The following is a 23,470-nucleotide window of genomic DNA, read 5'->3' as shown; positions in this document are numbered from 1 at the left end:
GCTTCTACATCTGGGCTCATCCCCTGGGCTCCTGCTGCCTCTTAGAAGGTGCATGTAAAAAAGGGATGGTCTGGGGAGCAGGAAGGACTGCAAGAGTCACCATGATGGGAGCAAAGCTTGGACAGGAATTAATTAAGGAGGGGGTAGCAGGTGGACAATGTTTCACCTATGTTTGTTTGGTCCCAAGAAGAATCAATCCATCTTATTTCAATCCCTTTCTCCCTTCTCCTTGAGACACTTTCATTGACACCCCTTTAGCCAGGCCTCTTTGAGAGCTGTGACTTGTGCTTGGCTCTTTTGACCTGAGTTAAACCTGGTTCTTCTAAACCACTCCCACCCTGATGCTCCATTTCATCGCATCCTGTCAGACATGCATATTGTGAACTAAGCAGTAGGATCTGTTTCCTGTGCTGCTTGTCTATACAGTACCTAACAAAACATGTCCCTGAAACCAGATTGGATTTCCTGGGTGCTACTTTAATTAATTCTGGGACACTCAAGACTGCGGGAGGTGGAGGGGACACACATGATAGCTTTGATGGCTCAATAAATGGAGCTAGAATGAGAATATCCCCCCGCCCCAATGTCTTTCTTTGCTCTGATGTTGCATCTTAGCCCTTTGCCTTCTCCAGCATGGGGACCTGGAATAAACAAACCCATTAACTGTTCTCAGGAAAGCCTCAATCACTGTTACTAGATAAGCAATCCCCCTTTCTTTTTCTTTTGCTAACTATCTTCCTTAATTAAAGCCTTCAGTCCATAATCCCCATGTAGACTGCCAGCTCTATGATTTCCTTACTGGAACTGGCATTGTGATAAACAAAGAGGGGCTTTATCTTCTCAAGGCTTATTAGCTTTATTGCTGGCTGATAATAAGCCATCATCATTCAGTTCAATAGAAATCTTTTTAGGTTCTCCTATATCCCTTTGACATTACTGAGAATGATCCTTAATGCCTTTGAGGAACTGGGCCTGAATGGCTGTCTTCAGCTTATCCAGGAAACCTATGGAAGAGATGGGAACTAAACCTAGATTTCCTGGGGTTGCTTCTCCATTGCCCTACACCTCCAGCAGGGATTTAAACCAAAGCAAGGAGAATCAGACTGGTGCCATTTGGAAGCTCCCAGGGGCTGGACCGTATTATTATTCCGTGTTCACATCATAGCTCCTGGCACAGCAGGGTCCCAGCCCATGACAGGGGTCAGTGCCAGATTATGACATACAGAGGCCCTAAACTATGTTCCATTTATGATGCCCCATATGATAAAGATAATCCACAAAATCCACGAAAATGGATTTTCATGAAGTTTTAAGATGAATTATTGTTATTTCTGCATAAATGTATTAATTCAATATGAATAATAACTGTGGAGCCATATATATGTATATTTTCGTCATATTAGAACAAAAATGTCCGGTTTTTTTTCCTTCTTTAGAGGCCTCTCATACTATGAGGCCCTAAGCTGTGGCTTAAGTAGCTTAAGCCTAAATCCAGCACTGACAGGGGTAAATGCCCTCCCTGCAAAGCAGTGGAGAGCCCATCCCAGGGGATCCTAGTCCAGTACTGTTAGCAGATGCACAACACCGCCCCTGGCAGCGCTGGTTGGAAGAGGCTGGTGCTGTGCAGAGGCTCTGGGATAGGCTGAAGGGCCACACTTTCCTCAGGTCTCATCCTCCCACGTGGACCGTGCCTCGGAAACGTGTGATTGCTGCTGTTTATTCACCCCTCCTACCTGCAGAGAGCTGTGCGTGGCAAAACGATCCTCCCAGGGCGTTGCAGGGAGATCAGCTTTCTTAATTGCTCCCCACCCTTTTTTCCCTGCTTTGATTTCTAGCCAGCACCTGGAGAGGAAGTGCTGAGCCAGGCGGCTGGAGGGGAGCACTGGGCACGACACCTTTGTCTCCCAGGCACGCAATGTCATTCACATGCTGCTGTTTTACGTGCTGGAATGGATCCCTCCTCCACCGAGCGATGGAAACAACACCTGGCCCGCCTGCTCTCCTGGCTCTAGGGAGGGGGTGCATGCATGTGTGAGAGCCAGAGAAGCTTCGCTAATTCTTGCAGGTTCCTATCCACTTTGCTTCCACAACAGTGGTACCCAAATAAAGGCTCACGGTCCCAAGCAGGGTCATAGCACTTACAGGCGGGGCTGTGCCTTGAATGTAGGGTCCAAAGCCAACTGGGAGTGGGGCCACAAGGCCAGGAGTGGGGCCACATAATGGAAGCCACTGTTCTATGGGCTCCTGTCTACCAGCCTGGAAGGGAAGTGGAAGGGACGGAGCAGAGATTGAAAGGCTTTTGGAGCAGGGTTTTTGCTGTAGGTTTGTAACAGATCCTAACACAGTGGGATGCAGGTCAGAAAATGGTGACTCTCGGTACTATCAGGGTACAAACCATACCATGCGAGCTGTCTCATACCCCTACCCCCGGCAGTCATGCTGAGGCAGTGGGTGGAGACCTCAGAGATGTAGGCTTCCTCATTGTCCCTTGTGTGACTTTGGGCAAAACACATCCCCTCTCTGTGTCTCAGTTGCCCCACCTCTAAAATGGGTTGGTTCAATTGGTTCAGTCACAAAGGTCCAGATCTTTGAAGGTTTAGGGGCTAGTTTGCAGAAGTAAGGGGTAGCCCAAATTCTGGTTGAATTCCTTGGTGACCATGTGTGATTAGGCCTTCTGACCCTTCATTTCTGTGACTATCTGCTTCCCTCTCCCTGATAATTATAATGGTGATCTAGTGCTCAAAGCAGCTGAGGGAGCTTAGAGTCTTAGGCTCATAGGCTGAAATGTGAGGACAGCCCATGAGACCATCCAGCCAGACCAGGCAACCTCCCCCAGACACTCCTGCAGTCAGCCCATTGCTTCAGTTTCATCTGGAACATCCTTTCAGACAGGCATCAAGTCTTGAAAGATTTTAAGTGATGGGGTCATAATATCTCTAAGGGCAGTCATACTCATGATTAAATGATCTTTGGTGTTAAAAAACATGGTCTTTCTAATCTCAGCCTCAGATCTCAAGGATTGGGTTTTATTTTGTTTTTTCCTGCTAAAATCAGGAGCCATCTCCTGTCAGGAGTAATTTCCCCATGGAGATCCATGGAGATGACCTCATTATGGCTTGTAAAGCTTCCTGAAGATGAAAGCTAGTGCCAAGTAGGAAGAGATGGACAAACCTGATTGCTTTTTTAAGGAAGTATTGGAGATGAAGTCCAAATCACAATGGGGATCTGAACCCTTCTGAGATATGTCCACCCCTAAGCAGTCACTCCTTTTGGACAGGTGACGGAGAATCCAGCTGACCCCTCTTTCCCTGGCAATCCAATGTGACTCAGCATCTCAAACTTCAGCTCTTCTTCCCAACCCAAAATGCTTGGTGTGAGAACACGAGAGCCCCTGATAGCTCCATCTCTGTGTAACAAGCAGGGGTGAGCTGCCAGGATGTAACTCCTTCCAAAGCTCTCTTCATCTTTCCTGTCCCTTGAGGCTTTCTAGTCTCCACTAATTAAACACACTGTCTTGCCACTTCCATTTACCTAGTACATGTGTGCGTGGAGGAAGGTGTCTAGGCAGTGAACTCAAATAGCAGAGCAAGCCTAGTCAAATAATGCACAGTGCATGGAATGTGTTCTTCTCTGAAGAGATTTCATTGAGGTAGACCCAAACCAAACCCTGTGAGTGCCTGAGGTCAGGAACTAGATTCAAATGCCCCTGAATGTAAGAAGGGACTGAACTGCCTAGCACAAGCCCATTTCTAATTTCCTGGCCAGGTGGGACACCTTCGGCCACTGCAGAGTTGTACTTTATAGGGGCTGTCAACATTTCCAAGAATGATGGGATCCCCTGACTGTGGTACATCTCCTTCTCTGAGCAAACCATGCCTGCCTTTGGTTTCTACTGCCTTTATAGTTACTGTATGAGAAACAGGGACTTTCAGTCATATCTTCTGTTGGACCAAAGGTATGGTTGGGAGAGCTGTTGGGCATGCTTTTGGGCTTCATGTTCCCCTTCTTAGGTCTAAGAAAGAGGCAGAGGCAGGCTCAATTAAATACCAGAGGAAAGCCAAATACCAGAGGAGACCACACAAACACCAACAAACTCTCCCTATGCTTGAAGAAGGGCATTTGCACCTGTAAGCTTGCAAAGAACAAGTTTTCCAACTGTTCAGTTGGTCTAATAAAAGATATCACATCTACCCCAAGAACCTTGTCTGCTTATGTCCTTGGGCCAACAGGGCTACAACCAACAACCCTCGCACTGTTCAACATCTTCATCAGTGACTTGGAAGAGGGGGTAAGTAGCACCCTGTTCAAATTTACTGATGACACTAAGATGTGGGGGGATGTGGGCATGCTAGAAGGAAGGAATAGGCTGCAATCAGACCTAGACAGGTTACAGGGGTGGACAGAGGAGAATAGGATGGGACACAACACTGACAAGTGCAAGGTGATGCACCTGGGGGGAAGAACCAGCAGCATACCTACAGGTTGGGGAACTCCCTTCTTGTCAGTGTAGAGGCAGAAAAGGATCTTGAAGTCACTATGGATGCCAAGATGAACATGGGCCGGCAGTGTGGGGAGGCAGTCAGGAAGGCCAACCGCACCTTGGCATGCATCCACAGATGCATCTCGAGCAGGTCCAAGGAGGTGATCCTCCCCATCTATGCAGCACTGGTCAGGCCGCAGCTGGAGTACTGCATCCAGTTCTGGGCGCCGCACTTCAGGAGGGATGTGGACAGCATGGAGAGGGTCCAGAGGAGGCCACTTGCATGATCAGGCTCAGGGCAGGTCCTACAAGGAGAGGCTATGGGACCTGAACCTGTTCAGCCTCCACAAGAGAAGGCTGAGGGGGGATCCTGTGGCCTGTTACAAACTAGTCAGAGAGGACCAGTAGGCATTGGGGGAGTCCCTGTTCCCCCGAGCACTGCCAGGAGTGACCAGGAATAACGGTCACAAGCTGGCCGAGGGTAGATTTAGGCTAGATATCAGGAGGCGCTACTTCACGGTCAGGGCGGCTAGGGTCTGGAACCAGCTTCCAAGAGAAGTGGTGCAGGCTTCTGCCCTGGGGGTCTTTAAGAGGAGGCTGGATGAACACCTCGCTGGGGTCGTTTGACCCGAGTGCTCTTTCCTGCCATGGCAGGGGGTCGGACTCGATGATCTGCTCAGGTCCCTTCCGACCCTAGAAACTATGAAACTATGGTGCATAGTTTTTGTCTAGTTTCACCCACACAGTTCCCATGAGGGCACATGGTATGCTGCATGAGATACGCCACATGTCAATAAAGAGATCACATGGAAAGGAGCTGAGGGATCCTCTTCAGTATGCCCAAGCCTGATACATGAGTATTGCCATTGTGATGAGGATGAACTATGTGCCAATTAATTGTCCTTTATCTAATGAGCGGGTGCTTGGTTCCATTCAGGATCAGAACTACAGGTTTGAGATTCTCCGTGAAAGGATAGGGAGCCCCCAGCTCAGGAATAGTCAACCTGATGGGCTCCCAAAGAGCTTTAGGCTGTGGAGGTCTGGGACCACCTGCCTCCGAGATACTCAGTGTGGTGACTCTCTAATGCTGTCCCAAAGCAGACAATCTGGGAATGCCTCCAAGGAACTGGATTTCCTACATTCAGGCCCTCAAGTCTGTGCTTGGGCCATGAAGCAAGCTACCACAGAGCTGGGGGAGTGACCTGGAAGGAAATCAGGCCTGCCTGGGCCCGTGAACTCATCATTAAAGTTGAGTTGTCTCAGGCTATACATAGAAAGAATGGTTCTATCACAGTCTGATGATGATACAGGTATAAGCTGTTGTAACTGCTTATACCAATGTAACTGTTAACCTCACCATGATCCTGTGTTTTAACCCAACAACTTTTTGACCAGCTCTTGTTTTCAACTTGATCTCAACATCAAAGCGATCCAGGTTGGTGTGGACAGCAAGCTGATCTTTTAGAGGGTCATCCAACCTTTAGCTTCCCAGCCCATCAAGGGCCATCTGCCACAACTTACAGCCATACTAGACTCAGGCTATTTAGAGCAGCCCAACTTCCCACTAAAAGGAGATGACTTCCCCATGACCATCTGCTTGCTAGTATTGGTTACTCAGGAACACAAGGAAGTGATCATTGGTTACCTTAACCATACGAGTGTCTGAAGAGTCATGGGAGAGGGAAAAATTCGTGTGGGTGATATCTTTTATTGGACCAGCTGCAAGGTTGGAATAGACACAGGCAAGCTTTCAGGTATCACAGGACCTGTCCTTAAGCCTCTGGGAGAGAAACCAGAAAAGCGATGAGTGATGGAGAATTTCTCCTAGGACAATACCTCATCTTCTTTCAGGAGGAAGTTTCCCAGTTTGTTTCAGTTCAGTGCTCTCTTACCTTCCTCCTCTAACAAAACGGAGCTCTTGTATTTTCCAGAGTGCTGGAAACATCTGAGTCATTTTGAGTTGCTTGAAGTGAAGATTTTTTCAGAGATGGGCTTGAATCATAAACCTCCATCTACACTGAGCTGCATCCTTAGCTGGAGTGAAGGGGTTAAAGCTGTACTTAATTACAACAGCTGAGGAACTGGCTGGTGGAGGATGTGTGGAGAGCTGCCAGGGGAGGGGACTGGAATTTACACCCATTTCCATATCCAGCCATTGGCCTTGATTGTTAGTTAGATTTAATTATAAGTTAGACCAGGACCCTGAAACTGTTGCCTGAACTTCAAGGGGTTTGGCATCTGGATCCAAACCTGGTTTCTCGCACAGACACATTCTCTTGGTTGGGCTCAGCAGCTGCCAGCCTGTCTAGATAGCATTGCTAATGGGGTCTGAGGTGCCATCTGCGAACACCCCCCTCATTCCCCTTGTTTGCCTCTAATTGCTGCCTTGTGTCTCCCATTAATGGCCCTTACTGGTCCAAGGCCACCCCTCACCATCCAGCTCTTGCCTTCTCTCCCTTCTCTATCTGGAGAGGAGGCAGTGCTTTGCTTGGCTGCACCAAGTAATTAGAGGTACAATTAAGTACCATGTTAATTAGAGAGGGAAGGAAAGCGTGCGAGGACGGAGTCTGTCCTGAGGTGGAGAAGGGAAGATAGAGAGATAAAAGAGCTTTCTGCACGCAAAGCTCTGGCTGTGAAGAGCTCCCGGCTCAATGAGCTGCTTCAAACCAGTCTTTCCTCCTCCTGGCTCTGCAGGGCTGGCCCTTTGCCTCCCTTTGTACATGGTATCAATTGCCCTGGAGGAGTGGATAGCAGGGCCCCCTCACTGCAGGCCTGGGTGCACTTCTCCAAGGCCTGTGAGCTCCCCATAAGGGAGGGAGGAGATGCTGAGGGGGGTTCTACACAGCAAAGCAGGGGTGATTGTAGCAGAGGCAAGTCTTCCTGTGCCACTTGATTTTGCTTGCCTGGCAATGAAGACAGGGTGCAGAGGCCATTTCCTGGAGGAAGGGGCAAAATCTTTTGGGGGGCCCACCTACAGTGCACACAGGGAGGACATCTGGCTGCTGGCCATGTGCTGGGGGCATGACCCCTGTAGGGAGAGGTGGGACAAAGTCTTGTGGCGGCCTCCCCTATTGCTGGGGTTCCCTTTCGGGTGGTGCCCTGCACTAGGGGACCGTGCTAAAAGAAGGGGTGCCTTGCCAAAGGTGATGGGTGGGGGGTTGCCCTGTGGGTGTGGGCACCCTGCCATGGGGGACATGCTTGGCTGGTTCACTGGGGCAAGGGTGCTGCCAGTTGGGGGGGCAGTGTCATGGGTCATAAGGGGAGTGGCACCCTGCTCCATGGGGGTGCCCCACCGTGGGGACCTGTCCTCCTGGGGTCCCCTTGCTGTGGGGTAAGCAGTGCCTTGTGGGGGTCCAGGCCATTAGAAGCCCTGGAGACGTGACCATCCATAGGAACTGCCCCCTCTTGCCCTTCCTTCATCTCTTCCCCTGAGCGAGGACATAAGGGCATTTGTTAGCAGCCAGCGCATGCACCCACAGTCCCTGGAGCATCTGTGCTGTTCTGAACTGCACTTTGGGATTAAGCTGGTTCAGGTTGGCTAGCCCCATGGTAGCACCCTCCCTTAGCTGCAGTCAAGGTGCAGGGTACACCCTGGGGGACACAAGGGTGAGAGATGGAAGGGAGAGAAGCAAGACCAAGAAGTTGATGGGGTCCAGCAACAGTGGGGTAAGGCACATTATGACTCCCTGCACGGGCCACTGACCCCCGGTTGTTTGCAAGGAAAGGGTAGAGCTCACTTGGATGCTGGCAGCACAGCTGTTTGCAGCTGTCTGGGTAGGGCCATGCCAATGCCAAAGGGAGGCTGGAGCCAGATGGAGGGAACAGGCGCCCTCTCCTGGCTCAGTTGCCAATAGCAAGCCACTTCCTTGCCTAGTGGTCAGGAAGGAATCTAGGAAGGGCTTTGGGAAGCCGCGTCCTTCTCTGGACTCCTACCTCCCTCTGCTTACAAGTCAGTCTGGGTTTAGGAGCCTCATCCAGCTCTTTGTGGAAGCCAAATACTCCAGTGGACTGAAGGGAGGCTTGGGAACCAGGAACTGCAGTCTCACCTCTGCTTTGGTACTGATTTGCCATGTGCTCTTGAGTATATCACTTAGCCACTCTGTGCCTTGATTTTCCCACTCTGCAAAATGGGGGCAATAATAGTGCTCTGGTGCTCACCTGGGTGCTGGGGGGCTCAGTTAATGAATGGAGCCATGCTGAAATTCTCAGATGACAGGCAGCCTGCCTACTGCTATACCGTGCACTAGCCCAGCCTGGGCATTGCTCCCCCAGAAAAATAGTGCCATCCCAGTACAGTAAAACCACATCTCATCTGCAAAATCAACCCTATGTGTAAGGCACAGTGCACCTGTTACAACTGTCTACAACAGAGACTTCTGCATGTCCAGCTGGGTCTGTTCAGAATCACACCACTTCCCCTCCCCCCCAGCTCACATAGTTAGGCCAGCAGAAGCCAGAGGGTAGATGTAGCCTGTGTGTTTCTACAGTGCCTGAAACAATAAAGGATTCTGCTTATTTGGAGGAATTAGATACTACTGGGTGCATCTACATGAGACTTTAACTGTGCAGTAGCTTAATAACACTGCACAGTAGCGTGCTGGGCAAAACCCATGCTAATACACTACTGCATAGTAGTATTAGGTAACTGTGCAGTTAGCGTCACTAAAAAGCCATGGACCGGTGCTACTGTGCAGCAGTACCAGTTCTTGCACGTTGATTTGGTACTTGGTTACAGTAACTACAGCACATTAATGAATGTGTAGATGCACCCGCTGCGGTAGGTTTAGCAACACTCAGATGGTGATCAATGAGCTGGAGGTTATTCGAGCCAAGCATGCGATGGACTCATTGCTGTGCTCATATCCCAGTGACATTTTCCCCAGGTTTGGCCAGATGAACAAATTATACCAAGTTAAAAAGCAGGGGATTGGATTGTGTATCAGCGACTTTGTGGTAACTTTCACTCCCATTATGGGGTTCATGAAAGCTAAAGCAGGGCTGCTTTCCCCAGAATGAAACAAGGATAAATTGCCACAGTTTAGCTGTCATTTGCCATGGGATTAGGAGTGGGTATGCAGACAACTACTGTGGAGAAACTAATGTCTTGTATATACCCCACCTCACATAAAAACTCTTTAGTCTATATACTTTGTCTGCCTGGCTACCCGTTGAGAAAATGAGCCTGTTAATTTTCCTGTGTTCATACCTTCTCTACAGGTATGGGGAGCCTGAGGACCAAATTCAGAAGTGAGTACAAGGAAATGCAAACCCAGATTCATATTCATGAGAACGGTGAGGATTTGGGGGGGGGCAATATCTTTTGTTGGCCCAGCTGCATAGCTGGGGTCAAGTCAGACAAGCTTTCAAATGCCAAGCATTCATCTTCAGGTCTGAGGAGAAAAACAAGCACTACTGCAGACCTGAAGAAGAATGCCTTGCATGCAAAAGCTGGTCTAGCTTTAGTCGAACTATGCAGTTGGTCCAATAAAAGGTATCACCCAAAACATCCTTGCTTCTCTTATCATTCCTGGACCTTCATGGCTACAACATCACTCTAAGACTACCAACCTACATTCATGTCATTGACAAGAAGAAGGGTCTAGATTCATGCGATCTACAAGTTGAAGAGTCCACAACAAGCTTTGGGTGACATCAGCTGAGATTCCCACCTGCATTTGGCTTCTAGATGACTATCCTCAGGGGTGTGCTTGGCAAGTTCTTCTCTTGAGATTATGAGAGCGCGGCACGGGTGGCAATTTTCCCCTTACTGCTCGCTGTACCCTGTCTGCCTAAGGGAAGGCTAAACCATGGTTTTGGGTGGGTCATTGACTGGTGGGGAGATCACACTTCAGCTCTGTGGAGCAAAACCTATGAGTTCCCAATGACTCAGCTCTGTTTGCCATGGTGGTAGTGGCCTCCCATGCCACTAGGAGTGGGTATGTGAAACAGAGTCAGCTTTGAAGTCACTGAGGGAATTTTCCTTTGGATGGGCCCAGCCTACTGCACACACTGAAATCACCACTGATCCTGGCCTGGATGGGTGGAAGGGAGAGGACTGTCTTGCCTCTCTGGGTTTCACTCCTTCCTTCCCGCTTATCTGTTAGCACTCGATGGGTGGATTCCAACAACCGATTTCCCCTCATAGTGTGAACTCTAGGCACTTGCCTCCCTTTCCCCACCTCCAGTTCTTCTGGGAAGCTTGGGCAGACTGAAGAAGCCAATGGCCAAATTAAATTAAATACTTTACTTCCAGTTGACTTCCTATGGGGAAAGGTCTGGGAACACGCTCCTTCTATTCACCTGAAGGCAGCCTGACAGTGTGATCTGGGCTGCTGATGAGAAGCCCAGCCAGGGTTTCCTTGGATCTGGACATCTTCCTGCTGGTCCCATTTCCTCTCAGGGAGGTAGAAACAGCCGTATAAAAATTCAGCCTCTCCCATCATCCTGCTTGTAAAAAAATAACATCTGACTTTTGTAATAAATAGACTCTGGAAGGCAAGTGTGAGGGCAGATCCCAGCAGTTTCCTCAGGCCAGACATCTGCTGTGTCCAGCATCCATGGAGTGTCATGGTCCTCTGAAGTATGAGTGTGGTTGCAGGGTAGCAAATGCTGGCACAGAGGTCATGTGGTTGAGCGTACAGATCTAGGCCTCAGCGGCTCCTCCTGCCCAGACCCCAATTCACGCATATCTGGGTCTTTGCTCCTGGCCAGTGGCAGCTCAAACTCCATCCTCCGCCGCTGGCTGAAAACCTTCTCCTGGAGCTCAATGATGTCATTTCGGATGTCAGCTATCATCAGGAGGAGGAAGTCAAAGGAGCCAGGAGGGCCCTGTGGGCAGACAAGGAACATGGGCTTTTTGTATGACTAGGTCTCTACTGTCCTACTGTTTTGGGATGATGGAGCCAGGCTAGGTTGGGCTCCACTGCTGGCCAAATATAAAGGCCAGATCTCAATTCACCAAGCTGTGAATGGTGGTGGGTCACAGGAGCTCAGTGCTAGTATGGCAGAGTGAGTGTTCAGGGCTGGGGAAAGTGTGGCTGAAAGGGACCATGCTTGCATGGAGGAGTGGCTGACATCTTCCACCACTGCAGGGAGGACCAGGGAGGCAGGACTCTGCTTATCTGGTGGCTGCCGCATATGGGTTCCTCCCTCCACACAGCTGGGAGGGTCTTGTTGAGAAAGGATTGTGTGGGGAGCACTGCACCACTGTCCTGATGCACATGGATGGGTGCAAACTGGTCAGACTTTAGTGGTGGGTCCTCGGTAATTGTGAGCACAATACTCTTCCATCTAAGGGGCTTTTATTTCAGACACTGAATTCAATAGAGCTTCACCGACTGACACCAGGGAGTCTGGCTATGAGTATGACAATTATTCCTTCCACTGGACTCCCCAGTGTGTCCCCTCTTCCCCTTCCTGCCTACTCGAATAAAAGGAGTCAGGGCAGGGAATGTCTTTGGCTTGTGTCCTGTAGAGCCCTGAGCAATATGTCAGAGCTTAACTCACCATAAGCCTGATGGATATAACTCCATGGCATGTGTGACAACAGCCCACCCAGCTAGCTTCACACTGACCTTCTACTCAGGAGTAGCCCCACAGGGATGGACGCTGCATTGCCTTGCATCTTATAACACTTTATCAAAGAGAGCTAAAGGGTGACCCAGTCAGACCAGTAGAGTTTCCCACTCACTTGGCCTAAGGAGCAAGGCATGGACCCACCTGACCTTACACTGACTAAGACACAGCACTGCAAGTGGGTTTTCCATCTGGCTTGCTCTTACCGGTGGCCCTTGGGGACCAGGGTATCCTCGTTCACCCTGAAAGAGAAATCATATGTCAGAGCCTGGAGAAGCAGTGATGTGTTTCCTGCTGCAGAGCAGCTCAGGTGACTTGAATCACTGTAGAAACCTCCTGTCTGATAGCAGTGCTGGGGGTCGGGGCTTGGAGGGGGAGGTGTCACACAGTATAGGATCCTAGGAAGGTAGGGCTGGAAGGGACCATGCAATGTCATCTAGTCCAGCCCTCTGCTCAAGGCAGGATCACCTCTGACTAAACCGTTCCAGCCAAGTGCCCATCCAACCTGCTCTTGAAAATGTTCAGGGATGGATATTCTCTAGGCAGTCTGTTCCCATGCTCAACCACCCTCCTAGTCAGAAAGTTCCTCTTAATCTCCAACTTAAACTTCCTCTGCTGCAGCTTCAGGCCGTTGTTCCTAGTCCTGTCCCCTACAGCCACAGAGAAAAACCCATCTCCACCCTCTCTGTAATAGACCTTCAGGTATTTGAAGACTGTTATCAAATCCCCCCTCAGTCTTCTCGTCTCCAAACTCAGTTACCCTAATTCATCCAGCCTTTCCTCATAAGCCAGGCTTCCCAGACCTCTACTAATTTTTGTTGCTCTGAACTGGACTCTTTCCAATTTTACACATCCTTCTTGAAGTGTGGGGCCCACAGCGGGACATGGTACTTCAGGTGAGGTCTCCCTAGTGCTGAACAAAGTGGAAGAATCACATCCTTTAATTTGTAAGTCATGCTCCTGTTCATAAAACCCAGAACAGTGTTGGTTCATGCTGTTAGATGACGTCTCTTCTCCAGATGAGGAGGTTAACTTTCTCCTGGATTGTGCTGCGGGGCAAGAATCCACCCCTGAAGCTAGCTCACGAGGACAACAGCTTTGTACTCACTGAATACCATTTCCCATTCAGAGCTATCTTAGCAATGGTGGATCTCGCCCAGATGCAGACTCTCACAGCAAAGGGCTTTAACAAACTGGGCCAGTTCAGAGATGGCTCATGCAGCACTGATATGCAGCTGCTTCTCGAGTGGGATGCATCAGTCACTGGGTAGCACACTTGCTCTTGTGGAGAGTTTTGCTGCTGAAGAGGTGGCTGTGGCTAGGAAGAGGGTCTGTATTAGCTATTCGTGAGCCATGGCTGCTACCATCCACATTCACACTGGATGTACCTGTTGGCTCCTACCAATGAGTCACCCCAGCAGAGAATTAATTTTTCTAGTGCAGACAGATTGGAATGGGTCTATACTGGTGATGAGCCATGACCAAAGAGGAAAGGCACTGGGCAATCATGTTTGCTTTCACCATCTAAGGAAATGAGTCACTTGCACAGGAACTCTGACTTGGCATTAGGCATCAGAGCCTTACAAAAGGCTGGGTTCCCAGCTGGCAGTATCACAGCAGGAAGCAGCTTTTTAATTTGAGCATGTACAGTGGCTAGCACAATGGATCCCATTAGTGTCTTCTAGGGCATTACAAACACAAATAGCTCTGTGAAGCACTGTACCTTTAGGCCATTCCTTCCAGGTGCCCCAGGAGCGCCCTAGGAGAAGCAACAGCAAGGAACTTAGCAGAGGCATGAACACCATCATCCCCACTCTGCAGCAAGTATGTGTTGGAGTTCATCATGTCTGGGACAGGCCTGTTCATTATGGACCTGCTGGCTTGGCTAGGAAGGAGCCCACTGAGTGGATCTGGGTGACACAGTGGAGAATGGTGATGGCAATGGATCTATGCCGGAGAGGAGCTAGCCCCTGAACCTGACTAGTCAGGAGAGCGGCAGACTGGTGCCACGGTGCCTGTCAACCAGGTCTGGGTGGGTGAATGAGTGAGGGCAGAGGTCATGTGGAAGTGGAGGAGAGTCCATCAGCCATGGTTGAGCAGGGGTCACGTGGAGGGAGGGGGTCCACCAGCCATGTTTGGGAGGGTATGGGAGTCACGGGCCCGCAAGCCGGATCTTGGCAGAAGCTGGGTCTCTGGAGTAGTGGTGGGAGGGTCTGGCAGGATTCCTGTGTGGAGAGGGGGCTACTGTCCAGGGCCAAGCTGGATGGGGATGGTGGACTGAACTCCTGAGCCATGGAGATGGGCCCAGGACACACAATGCAGCAAATGGTGACAGAGTTCAGCTACTCACCACTGGTCCCCTGCGTCCAATTTTGATATGGGCAAAGTCAGGATACGGTCCCATCAGTCCAAGGTCTCCTCTGGGCCCCTGCACTCCCGGAGGCCCCGGGGGGCCCATTGGGCCTGGACTCCCTCTCTCCCCTGCTGTGCCTGGCTCACCTGACCACAGAGAAGGGCCATTTGATTTAGGGGAGGGAGCAGGATGCAATTATTCCTGTGGTGGTCAGGGGGCATACATTTCTACCTAAGCTTTGCTTTGCATGGGTCTCCACTCTCCTTCACAGGGCACCATCCATTCTGCCCTAGGCCCTAATAAGTGTCCCAGGGGTTTCCCTGCCCTGAGCAGAGCAAAAACCCAAGCAGAGAATGCAGTCAGAGACAGGACTTCTAGTAACTGCCCTGTGTATCCACGACTCTTCCCCTAGACAGTTACTGCATTGCTCATACCCAGCCCCACTATTTCCCTCTGGTAAGTAGGATCCTCACTAGGTCTGGACAGTGGGAGAATGGTACCGCCTCATGAGAGCCCAGGGCAGGTTCAGATCCACGCCAATACACCAGGGCAGACCAGCAGCTGTCTTCTCCTGCATCTCATAGCCTACATCAAACCCCTGAGATGTACCTGGGGGTCCAGGTGGGCCCGGCAGCCCTGGGGCAGGAGGGCAGTGCAAGGGGGCTGCTGGTTTCCGGTTACCCCACAGTGAGGGCTTCCCGCTGCTGTGATCCAGGCCAGTAACTAGCAGCTGGAGGAATCAGGGATGGTAGGGAGGAAAAGAAACACAGATAAAAAGGGTTGGTTAAGCCACTTCTGCAGGCTCAGGGGCCCCTGGGATCAGTGTCAATGGTGTGACTTCAAACAGTGGTTAGGAGTGAGAGGGAACCTGCTGCCAGGGGCACACAGATGTGGCTATTAATTCTGAGAAGGCAGACATGGCACATGAATGAGGTGGCAGCAGCTACCCCTCTCCTTTGGGAGGTCTCTGCAGTGAAAGATCTGCTCCCAGTCTACTAGGACTGGCTGGGGAGGTGGCTCCATCCCATGCATGCTCCATCTCTAACGGGATTGGCTGAGAGATGGCTCCACCCCCTGCAGGCTCCATCTCTAATGGGATTGACCGGGAGATGGCCCTGCCCCTGCATGCTCCTTCCCTAATGGGATTGGCTAGGAGATGACCCCACCTCCTGCATGCGCTTCCTTTGATGGCACTTACCCAACACTGGTGCAAATGGCTGCAACAACATCAACGCTGCATGGGCCTGAACATGGCTCTTGGATGAGTTTCCTCCCAGCTGTCACTCTGCCCACACGGGCAGTATGACCTGTGGACCCCCTTTTCTGGAGCACCTGTTCCTTTTGATCTCGGACATCCAGGAAGCCATATCACAGGTCTCCGAGGGCTGGACCCACATACCCCTACAAGTCATGCACTGCTCTCTCTGCCTGTCTGAACCCAGCTTGGAAGGAGAAACCCAGATGCCCATCATTGTCCCACCTTCTGTTTCAGCTGGGAGACTGCCTGTTTCATGCTGCTGAATTCCTCGCAGGTTATGGAGCATGACCTGGCACCCATCAAGATCTCTGATTGGGCTGCTGGAGTCACTGCAAGAGCACAAGACACGGGCAGTGGCAGCAGCGGGGAGAGACATGGTGCTGGGCTCAGGATGGGGCTAAGTGAAGGGAGCTCCAGCAGGGCTGATGGAGCTTTGTCTCCCCAAGCCAGGGCTGGGCTTGGGCAGCAGATGCCACACAACACCTCCAAAGGACTCACCATTCCCAGATTTCAAGCAGGTTCTCCCATTGGGTGCGAGGTGATAGCCCTGCTGGCAATGGCAGCGATAACTCCCCGGCATGTTGGTGCATAGCTGGTCGCACAAGGCCCTGGTGCCGTCTGAGCACTCATCGATGTCTGGGGTTGACAGAGAGACATCAGTCTCAGCACAGACATGGGCATACACATGGTGGGGAGGCCTCTGGGGCAGCAGCTTCACCAGGAGCCAGGGATATTCATAGCCTCCTACAGGCCAGGACATGCGGGAGACACGCACAGCGATCCCCCAGGAACAGTGGCTCTCTAGGAGGCTCTAGATTGCCTTGGAGGTGGCTCTCCTGCAAAGGTCACCCAAGTGTCCCCAGGGCTTTGCAAGAGGCAGAACAATGTCCTAGAGAGGGGCCTGTCCCATCCAGGCCTGCACCAGGGGAGTCACTCACCCAGGCAGTACGGGTGGAGGTGGTTCTTGTGGCGCTCCCTGTCAAACCGGTAGCCAGGAAAGCAGGTGCACAGGATGCGGCCAAAGTTATCCGTGCATTGCTGCTCACAAGGGAACTCTGCACACACGTCCACACCTGGGAAGAGGCAGATGGAGTCTCACACTGTTGTGCTAGACACCCTTTCCCAGACCTTCGGGCTTTGGGTCCAGCAAGGTAGGGAAAGCCACGGTCAGTGCAGCCCACAGGTGATTAGACTGGTCTCCTCTTCCCATCCCAACAGCTGGTCTGCATCTGGGACCCTACCCCCCCACCCTCCCACACTATGAGCCAGGTCCTCAGCTAGCATGAATCCACATGACCGCTGACCTCATTGGATATCAGCTCAGCTACTAATCTGGTTTCTTCTGTCCAAGGGTTGTTAGGCATGTGCATGGAAAGGAGACTGATGAGTAGGTACCTCCATGTAACTCAGATTGTTACTTCAGTCTACCCCTTCTACCCAACTCCCCCAACCCAGCTCCTTCTTCCAGGCCCTTCCCAGTAGTCCCAAGTGACCCAGCCCCTGCACACATCTCAGTGACCCCCACCCCTATTCTGCCTGCCCCAGCACTGCCTCTGTAATGGAACCACCAGTTTGGTAGCAGCTCCCAAGGTTCATGAGCAAAAAGCAGCTTCCCAAGCTACCCTTGCTGGACTAGGGTCAAAAGCAGGAGAGTTGCCCACCTTCAGGTCAGTCTGGAGCAGCACCCCAGATCTACCTGTCCCTGAACTCTGGGGAAGACCCAGGTCAGGACTCTATAGCTTAGACCCATCTCCAAATCAAATGGCATAGGCAATTGCCCATCCAGCATAGACTGTGGTATAGCGAGCCAAAGTCATGTCTGCTGAGACACAAGCTGGCAAACCCAGAAGTCAAGATGTCTTCGACTCCCATTGCATAGTATGAGCCCCTCTGTTGCAAGCCAACATCCCAAGGCTCTGGCAGGAGGAGTGGACAAACTTGTTGACATCCAACCCATGTGGCACTATCTGCCAAACTCACAGCACAGGTGCATGGTGTTACACCAGGCCGGGTCTGACTGAGTAATCCCCTCAGCTGGGTAGCAAAATCAGTGATGTGAGTGGCTTCAGGGGGCACGTGGGGACACAGCAAGCAACATGTGCCAGAGCCTTCCTTTTCATACTTACTTTCATGGATGCACTGGCCCATCACAAACCTGTAGCCCTCGCAGCACTGCCTCCTGGGGTGAGAAAAAGCCATGTCAGCAACCACCTTCCCCCATGCAATTAGCTCCTGCCACAAATAATCAAGGGACAATACAGGGTCTGACTCCCCAGGGCATTGCTCCAGTGCTAGTGGAGGGATGCTGGCCCACCCAATAGTGATGGTACCTGCTTGCCCAAGTCCTGAAGGCCTATCCAATCAGAACACCCAGCAGACCACACTCAGCCAGGCTCTGAGCACTGGGCACTGGGGAGTTTGGCCTGGAAGGATTTAAGGACTTAATACTCATCCTGATCTTGTAATTTCCCCTGTGCAAAACAAAACTCTTGGGTGCTTGCTTTGGACTGTCCATTATTGATTCCATAGTGGCTGAGATCCAGGCATTGGCAGAGATGTCCCCTGCCCTGAGGAGTCTGGATGCTAAATAGGCAAGACTGGAGAAGAGCAGACAGAGGCACGTGGACTTGTTCAAGGTGGCACAGCAGGGCAGGAGCAGAGCTGGGGATAGAGCCCATGTCTCATTTAGATCAGCGGTCTATACCAGGGGTAGGTGACCTATGATACATGTGCCAGAATGTGGTACGCGAAGGCATTTTGCTTGGTACTCATGCCTCAGGGTGCATAGCGAGGAAGGGGTCAAGGCTATGCTGCCATACCAAAGATTGGGCCCCTCACGGCTCCCCCACTGTGTGCCCTGGCATACCAACATCATACAAGTTGAGGTTGCAGGTGTTTCTGGCACTGTGCTCAACAACATTGCCAACCCCTGGTCTATACACCTGGCAACACTGTCTCTGCAGCAGCTCCAGGCATGGATCACTTTGTCAGCTGTGCCTCTACCTCTCCCAGGCTCAGGCTCCAGAGCCAACGAGCCAAGTAGCTCTGATGAAGCCTGTGGTGCATATGTGCCTTCTCCCCAAGCACCCACTTTGCCCACTTCCCTCTCTTCTTGTGCCCAGAGAAGATTGTGATGGCAAATTCTGCCACCAGAGAGCAGCACCACCACTGTTTCTCCTCTGCCTCCTCCAGCTGTTGGGAGCTGTTTGAAAAGAAACCCAGGGTGGGGTTTGCAGTCAGAGGCAGGGGGTGGAACATGCTGGAGGAGGCCCTGGGGAGGGGAAGCAAACAGGTGCTCATGCCCTTTCATGTGAGTGACCCATGTAACCCCTGGCAATTGTGCTACAAACAGGAAATTGAGGCAGCTGGAAGCTGCCTCCCAGCCACCTTCTCTGGGCAGAGGCTCACTGAGCTATCCTAACTAAAGGCAGGGGGTGGGAGGATCTCCCCACTTGGCTTCTTAGCCCTGCTCCAAAACAACGGACTCTGCTGCCCTTTATTTTTCACACCTCTTGGCCAGTCCATTATTCATCCCAGGCTCTTGCTGCCCTGAGGGTCTGATCCGCTGAGCCAAGCCCCAGGCCCAGAGCAGTGAAGTGATCCCATGCAGGAGTCCAGTAGCCGGGCAGTGAATAAAAACCCAGGAGTCCTGACTCTCACGTGCATGCACTCATGGTCAATCACTGCATTATTGCTGCCCATTCAAAAACAGGGCTCACTGTGATCACTTACACACTTGCCATGTAGGAAGATCCCTTCACCTGCAGACTAATCCCCACACACCTATAGCCTGATTGACTTAGTCTGTCTGATTCTCTTTGGCCCAAGCCACACAGGACTTAGGCCAAAGATCTTGATCTTTTTAAGGGAAAATGATTTTTTTTAAGGGAAACAGCAGCAGCCTGCTCAACACCACCAGTGACTGGCACTTTGCAGTCTGTCCCACCTGTGATAGGCAATCAGCCTTACCACCATAAGCCAGCCACAAATCTTCTTGTTCTCCTGATACCTGTCCTTCATGGTAAGTCTCAGAGGTGATAGGCTGTTGTAGCACAGCAGCACTTAGTGTGGTAGGGTGTCTGAGTGGATTGCAGGGGACTGAAATGGGACATCTTTTGGCCTGCCCTCTCCCAGTAGCACTTGGCAAGGAGCATCAGCTATGGCATGGGGACTGGCTGGCTAAGCAGCAGCTCCTCAGAGAAGGACCTGGGGGTTACAGCATACAATAAGATGGATATGAGTCAGCAGTGTGCCCTTGCCGCCAAGAAGGCTAATGGCATATTGGGCTGCATTAGTAAGAGCACAGACAGCAGATCGAGGGCAGTAACTATTCCACTCTGTTCTGCACTGGTGAGGCCACATCTGGAGTACTAGTATCCAGTCCCCTCCTCTCCCCCCATTGAAAGGATGTGGACAACTTGGAGAGTCCAGCAGAGAGCAATGAAAATGGTTCAGGGGCTGGGGCACATGACTTCTGTGGAGAACAGGACTTATTTAGTCTGCAGAAGAGGAGACTGAGGGAGGATTTGATATCAGCCTTTAACTTCCTAAAAGGTGGGGGGGGTCCAAAGAGTCCAGCAGAGAGCAATGAAAATGGTTCAGGGGCTGGGGCACATGACTTCTGTGGAGAACAGGACTTATTTAGTCTGCAGAAGAGGAGACTGAGGGAGGATTTGATATCAGCCTTTAACTTCCTAAAAGGTGGGGGGGGTCCAAAGAAGATGGAGCTGGACTGTTCTCAGTGGTGGCAGATGACAGGACAAGAAGCAACAGTCTCCAGTTGCAGCAAGGGAGGTTTAAGTTGGATATTAGGAAAAACTTTCTCACTGGGAGGGTAGTGAAGCACTGGAACAGGTTACCTAGAGAGGTGGTGGTATCTTCATCCTTGGAGGTTTTTAAGGCTTGGCTTGACAAAACTGTGGCCGGAATGATTTAGTTGGGGCTGGTCCTGCTCTGAGCAGGGGGTTGGACTAGATGACCTCCTGAGGTCCCTTCCAACCCTCATTTTCTATGATCCTATGATCAGCAGAGGGGACTGGTGTGGGTTTTACTGGGGTCTGGTGTTCCTACTGCACCACTAGGTTGTCACCTGCTGACTTGCTCAAGCTTTGTCCCTTGGCTTTGAGCTTGTCCCTTGGCACAGCTTAGCTGAAGCTCCCTGTCAGATACCCAGCCAGCAGCTGGAGTCCCCCCTAGCACCAGACACTGCTCCGCCCCAGCACATCCCTGCAAAGGTGCAACATTGCTGCCAGAGGTCTCCTGCTGATGCCCAGAGAGCTGGGTTGCCTGCCAGAAGGAGGCTGCAAAATGAGGGCTGCACAGACCCCGAGTCTAGCTCAGCCTAATGTAGTTTAGAGGAGCCACGTGCTTGGAAGGAAAAGCTTCCTGCTGCCCTCTGGACCTTAATGAAAGCCAGAGCTCAGGCATGTTGTCCAAATGAGAAGTAGCCGTGTGGAGCTGCGTGCTGATGGGCTGCGCCCCAGGAAGGCTTTGGAATGAGGCCGGGTGTGTTCAGTGCTCCTCTCTGAGCCCTGACCAGAACCCACTCCCCCTTCCCCGTTTCCAGGTTTCCATCACTGAGAGAGAGCTGAAGGGAAGGGCTGGGATGCACTGTTAGTAACAATCTGAACTGCAGAAGCCCCAGTCACAGGGTGCGAGGTGCTCTACAAATGCAGAACAGGAAAAACAGCCCCAGGCCCAGCAAGTTTGCAATCAAGGTGCGGTGGCCTTGTCCCTAATGTTTCCTGGTCTCTGAGTAAGTTTCTCACTTGCATGGCAAACCACAGGAAAAGCCTGCTGTCCGAGCCGGCACTGGTTCCTGCTGCATGCTTGGGTGACCTGCCCCAGAGCTGGGGAACACAGAGCAGCAGCTGTCTCTGCTGGCCTTGCTGGAGTAGGCATGGGGGTGGGGCCAGTGGAAAAGCCCCCCACTCCAGCCCTTCACTGATGGCTCTGGAGAGTAGCCTGTGGCCTCTTTCCAGCTGGTTATTTAATACTGAGTTGAAATTTCCAGCCACTCTGCCTACGGAGTGTGACCTCCCACAACACTGGCTGTCGAAGCAGAGAGGGGTGTGAAGTGTCTCTAGTAAATCCAATAGCATCACACACTGGCAAGATAGATCGGACTCTAGCTCAATGACCCCAAAAAGGTGTAGGCTGCCCCCTAGCCTGTTAACTCTGAAGGCTAGTGACAATCCTGTGAGACTTCTGCAGGGTCTCCATCCACTGCTCTTTTTGGGCTCAGTTGCTGGTTGACTCGTTCCCTTGTGCAACCATTTGCACTAGTGCAAAATGAATGCACAAAGTGTGAGGTGTGGAATGGTCCAAACCTGGGCCCTTATTCTCTACTGCCTTATGGTGTCACTGAACCAGGGCACAAAGTGCTCCCTGTATGGCAGGGGGAGAGGGGAAGGGTGCCTATGGAGCATGCCATGGCCGAGCTCAGCCCACAGGACACGGAGAGCTGGGACTCCTTTCTTAGGCCCCTCTGATTTCAGCTGTTCCAAGCTCTCTCCGCCCAGCCCACAGTATCCTCCTTTCTCCTCCCACTGAAGGCCTTTCCTTTGGCTCTCTTCCAGCCTTGCTGCTCCCCCATCTCCATTTACCAGGCGTCTGTCAGGTTACATGATGCCTCCTGCTTCTTATATACAGAGCAGCCCCATGAGGTGCCCATTTGGAGACCCTTTATCAGACAGAGTATGGCCTGCTGCCCCCCTAGGGAAGGGCTCCCAATCCCCAGCCCCACAAGTCTAAGCCTGCTTGCCCTTGCTCCCCATGTCCCACTGTCTCCCTGGTGTGGGAACTCAGTGGGGTGAGTTTCTGATTCAGGTGTCTGCCCTGTGGTTCAGGCCCTTCCTGAGTCACTCAGTACAGTCCAGATGGTTGCAGCTGCTGGTAACTCCCTCTTCTGCCCCAGGAGCCCGGTGGGTGGAGGGCAGTGCAAAACAGTGCTGATGGTGCAAAGAGGAAGTACCAAATGCATACAGCTCAGGGTGAGAGGGAGGAGGGAAGGGATCTGGATTTCCTACTGGCTACCAATGGAGCAGGGAAGAGAGAGGAATGAGCCATGATCTCTCGAGAGCTGTGAGATGCCAACAGCCAACCCCTTGCCTGAATCCAGGATTGGCTCAGTACTTTCCTCCGGCAGTTAGGATTGCTGCAGTTCTTTGGGTGTGTAATTGCCTGATCACCTTCCTTTCCAGCTTGCTATGCTGAACCCCCCCACCCCCTACCCAGTCCCTATGTATCACTTATCAAGGGATGCCTGTTTCGTGTATCTCTGGGTGGGTAATAATACGTCAGGACTCTGGGGCTCTTGATTTGGGAGACTATTTACAGAGGCTGGATAAAGACAGCTTGGCTTTGGGCTCCCAGCCCCATGCTCTCTTGAAGGCTGGTCTGCACAGGGATGCTGAGGAATGTTAATCTGAATTAACCAGCCTTGTGAGTTACAGTGGGCTGGCTCAAGTGCCTCAGACCTGTATGGGTCCCTCTAGTCGTTCAGTACAGCCCAGCTAGTTACAGCTGCCAGTAACTCCCTGCAGGGGTGAATCTGGGAGGGGAGGGGAGAGGGCATGCAGTGGTGCAGTCACACCCCACATTTGGTTCCTGGTCTACCCAAAGTTTAAGACCAAATGTCTGGCAGTGGCAGCAGCATTTCTATTCAGGCAGCAGTGAGGGAGTTGATTGATATTGTGGCTCAACTTGATTCCTTCTGAACGCTTCATTCCACAGGCCTATTTGTCATCCGTCAGGGGCATGGGCCCAGCCCCACCAGGTAACCTTTTAGCCTCCCTCAGACGGG

The 23,470-nt window shown here is 51.6% G+C and overlaps 1 protein-coding gene across 1 annotated transcript in view; it reads right to left on the bottom strand.

The window, feature by feature from the left end:
- Positions 1–6,183: 6,183 nt before the first annotated feature.
- Positions 6,184–23,470, bottom strand: part of LOC149852452 (collagen and calcium-binding EGF domain-containing protein 1-like) — a 34,239-nt gene continuing 16,952 nt past the window's right edge. The window contains exons 3-11 of the mRNA XM_090029385.1: positions 17,793–17,845; positions 16,605–16,739; positions 16,165–16,302; positions 15,889–15,995; positions 15,018–15,138; positions 14,406–14,554; positions 13,779–13,814; positions 12,262–12,297; positions 6,184–11,308 (exon numbers count right to left, since the gene is read on the bottom strand). Coding sequence (XP_089885511.1) covers positions 11,102–11,308; positions 12,262–12,297; positions 13,779–13,814; positions 14,406–14,554; positions 15,018–15,138; positions 15,889–15,995; positions 16,165–16,302; positions 16,605–16,739; positions 17,793–17,845 — 982 coding nt within the window. The 3' untranslated portion in view covers positions 6,184–11,101. The remainder of the gene's footprint in view (positions 11,309–12,261; positions 12,298–13,778; positions 13,815–14,405; positions 14,555–15,017; positions 15,139–15,888; positions 15,996–16,164; positions 16,303–16,604; positions 16,740–17,792; positions 17,846–23,470) is intronic.

The sequence above is a fragment of the Crocodylus siamensis genome, chromosome 15 (assembly GCF_052110815.1).
Source record: "Crocodylus siamensis isolate JL-2025a chromosome 15, ASM5211081v1, whole genome shotgun sequence".
Lineage (NCBI taxonomy): Eukaryota > Metazoa > Chordata > Crocodylia > Crocodylidae > Crocodylus > Crocodylus siamensis.
The sequence above is the reverse complement of the archived record's forward strand: the minus strand, read 5'-3'. Positions and strand labels throughout refer to the sequence as shown.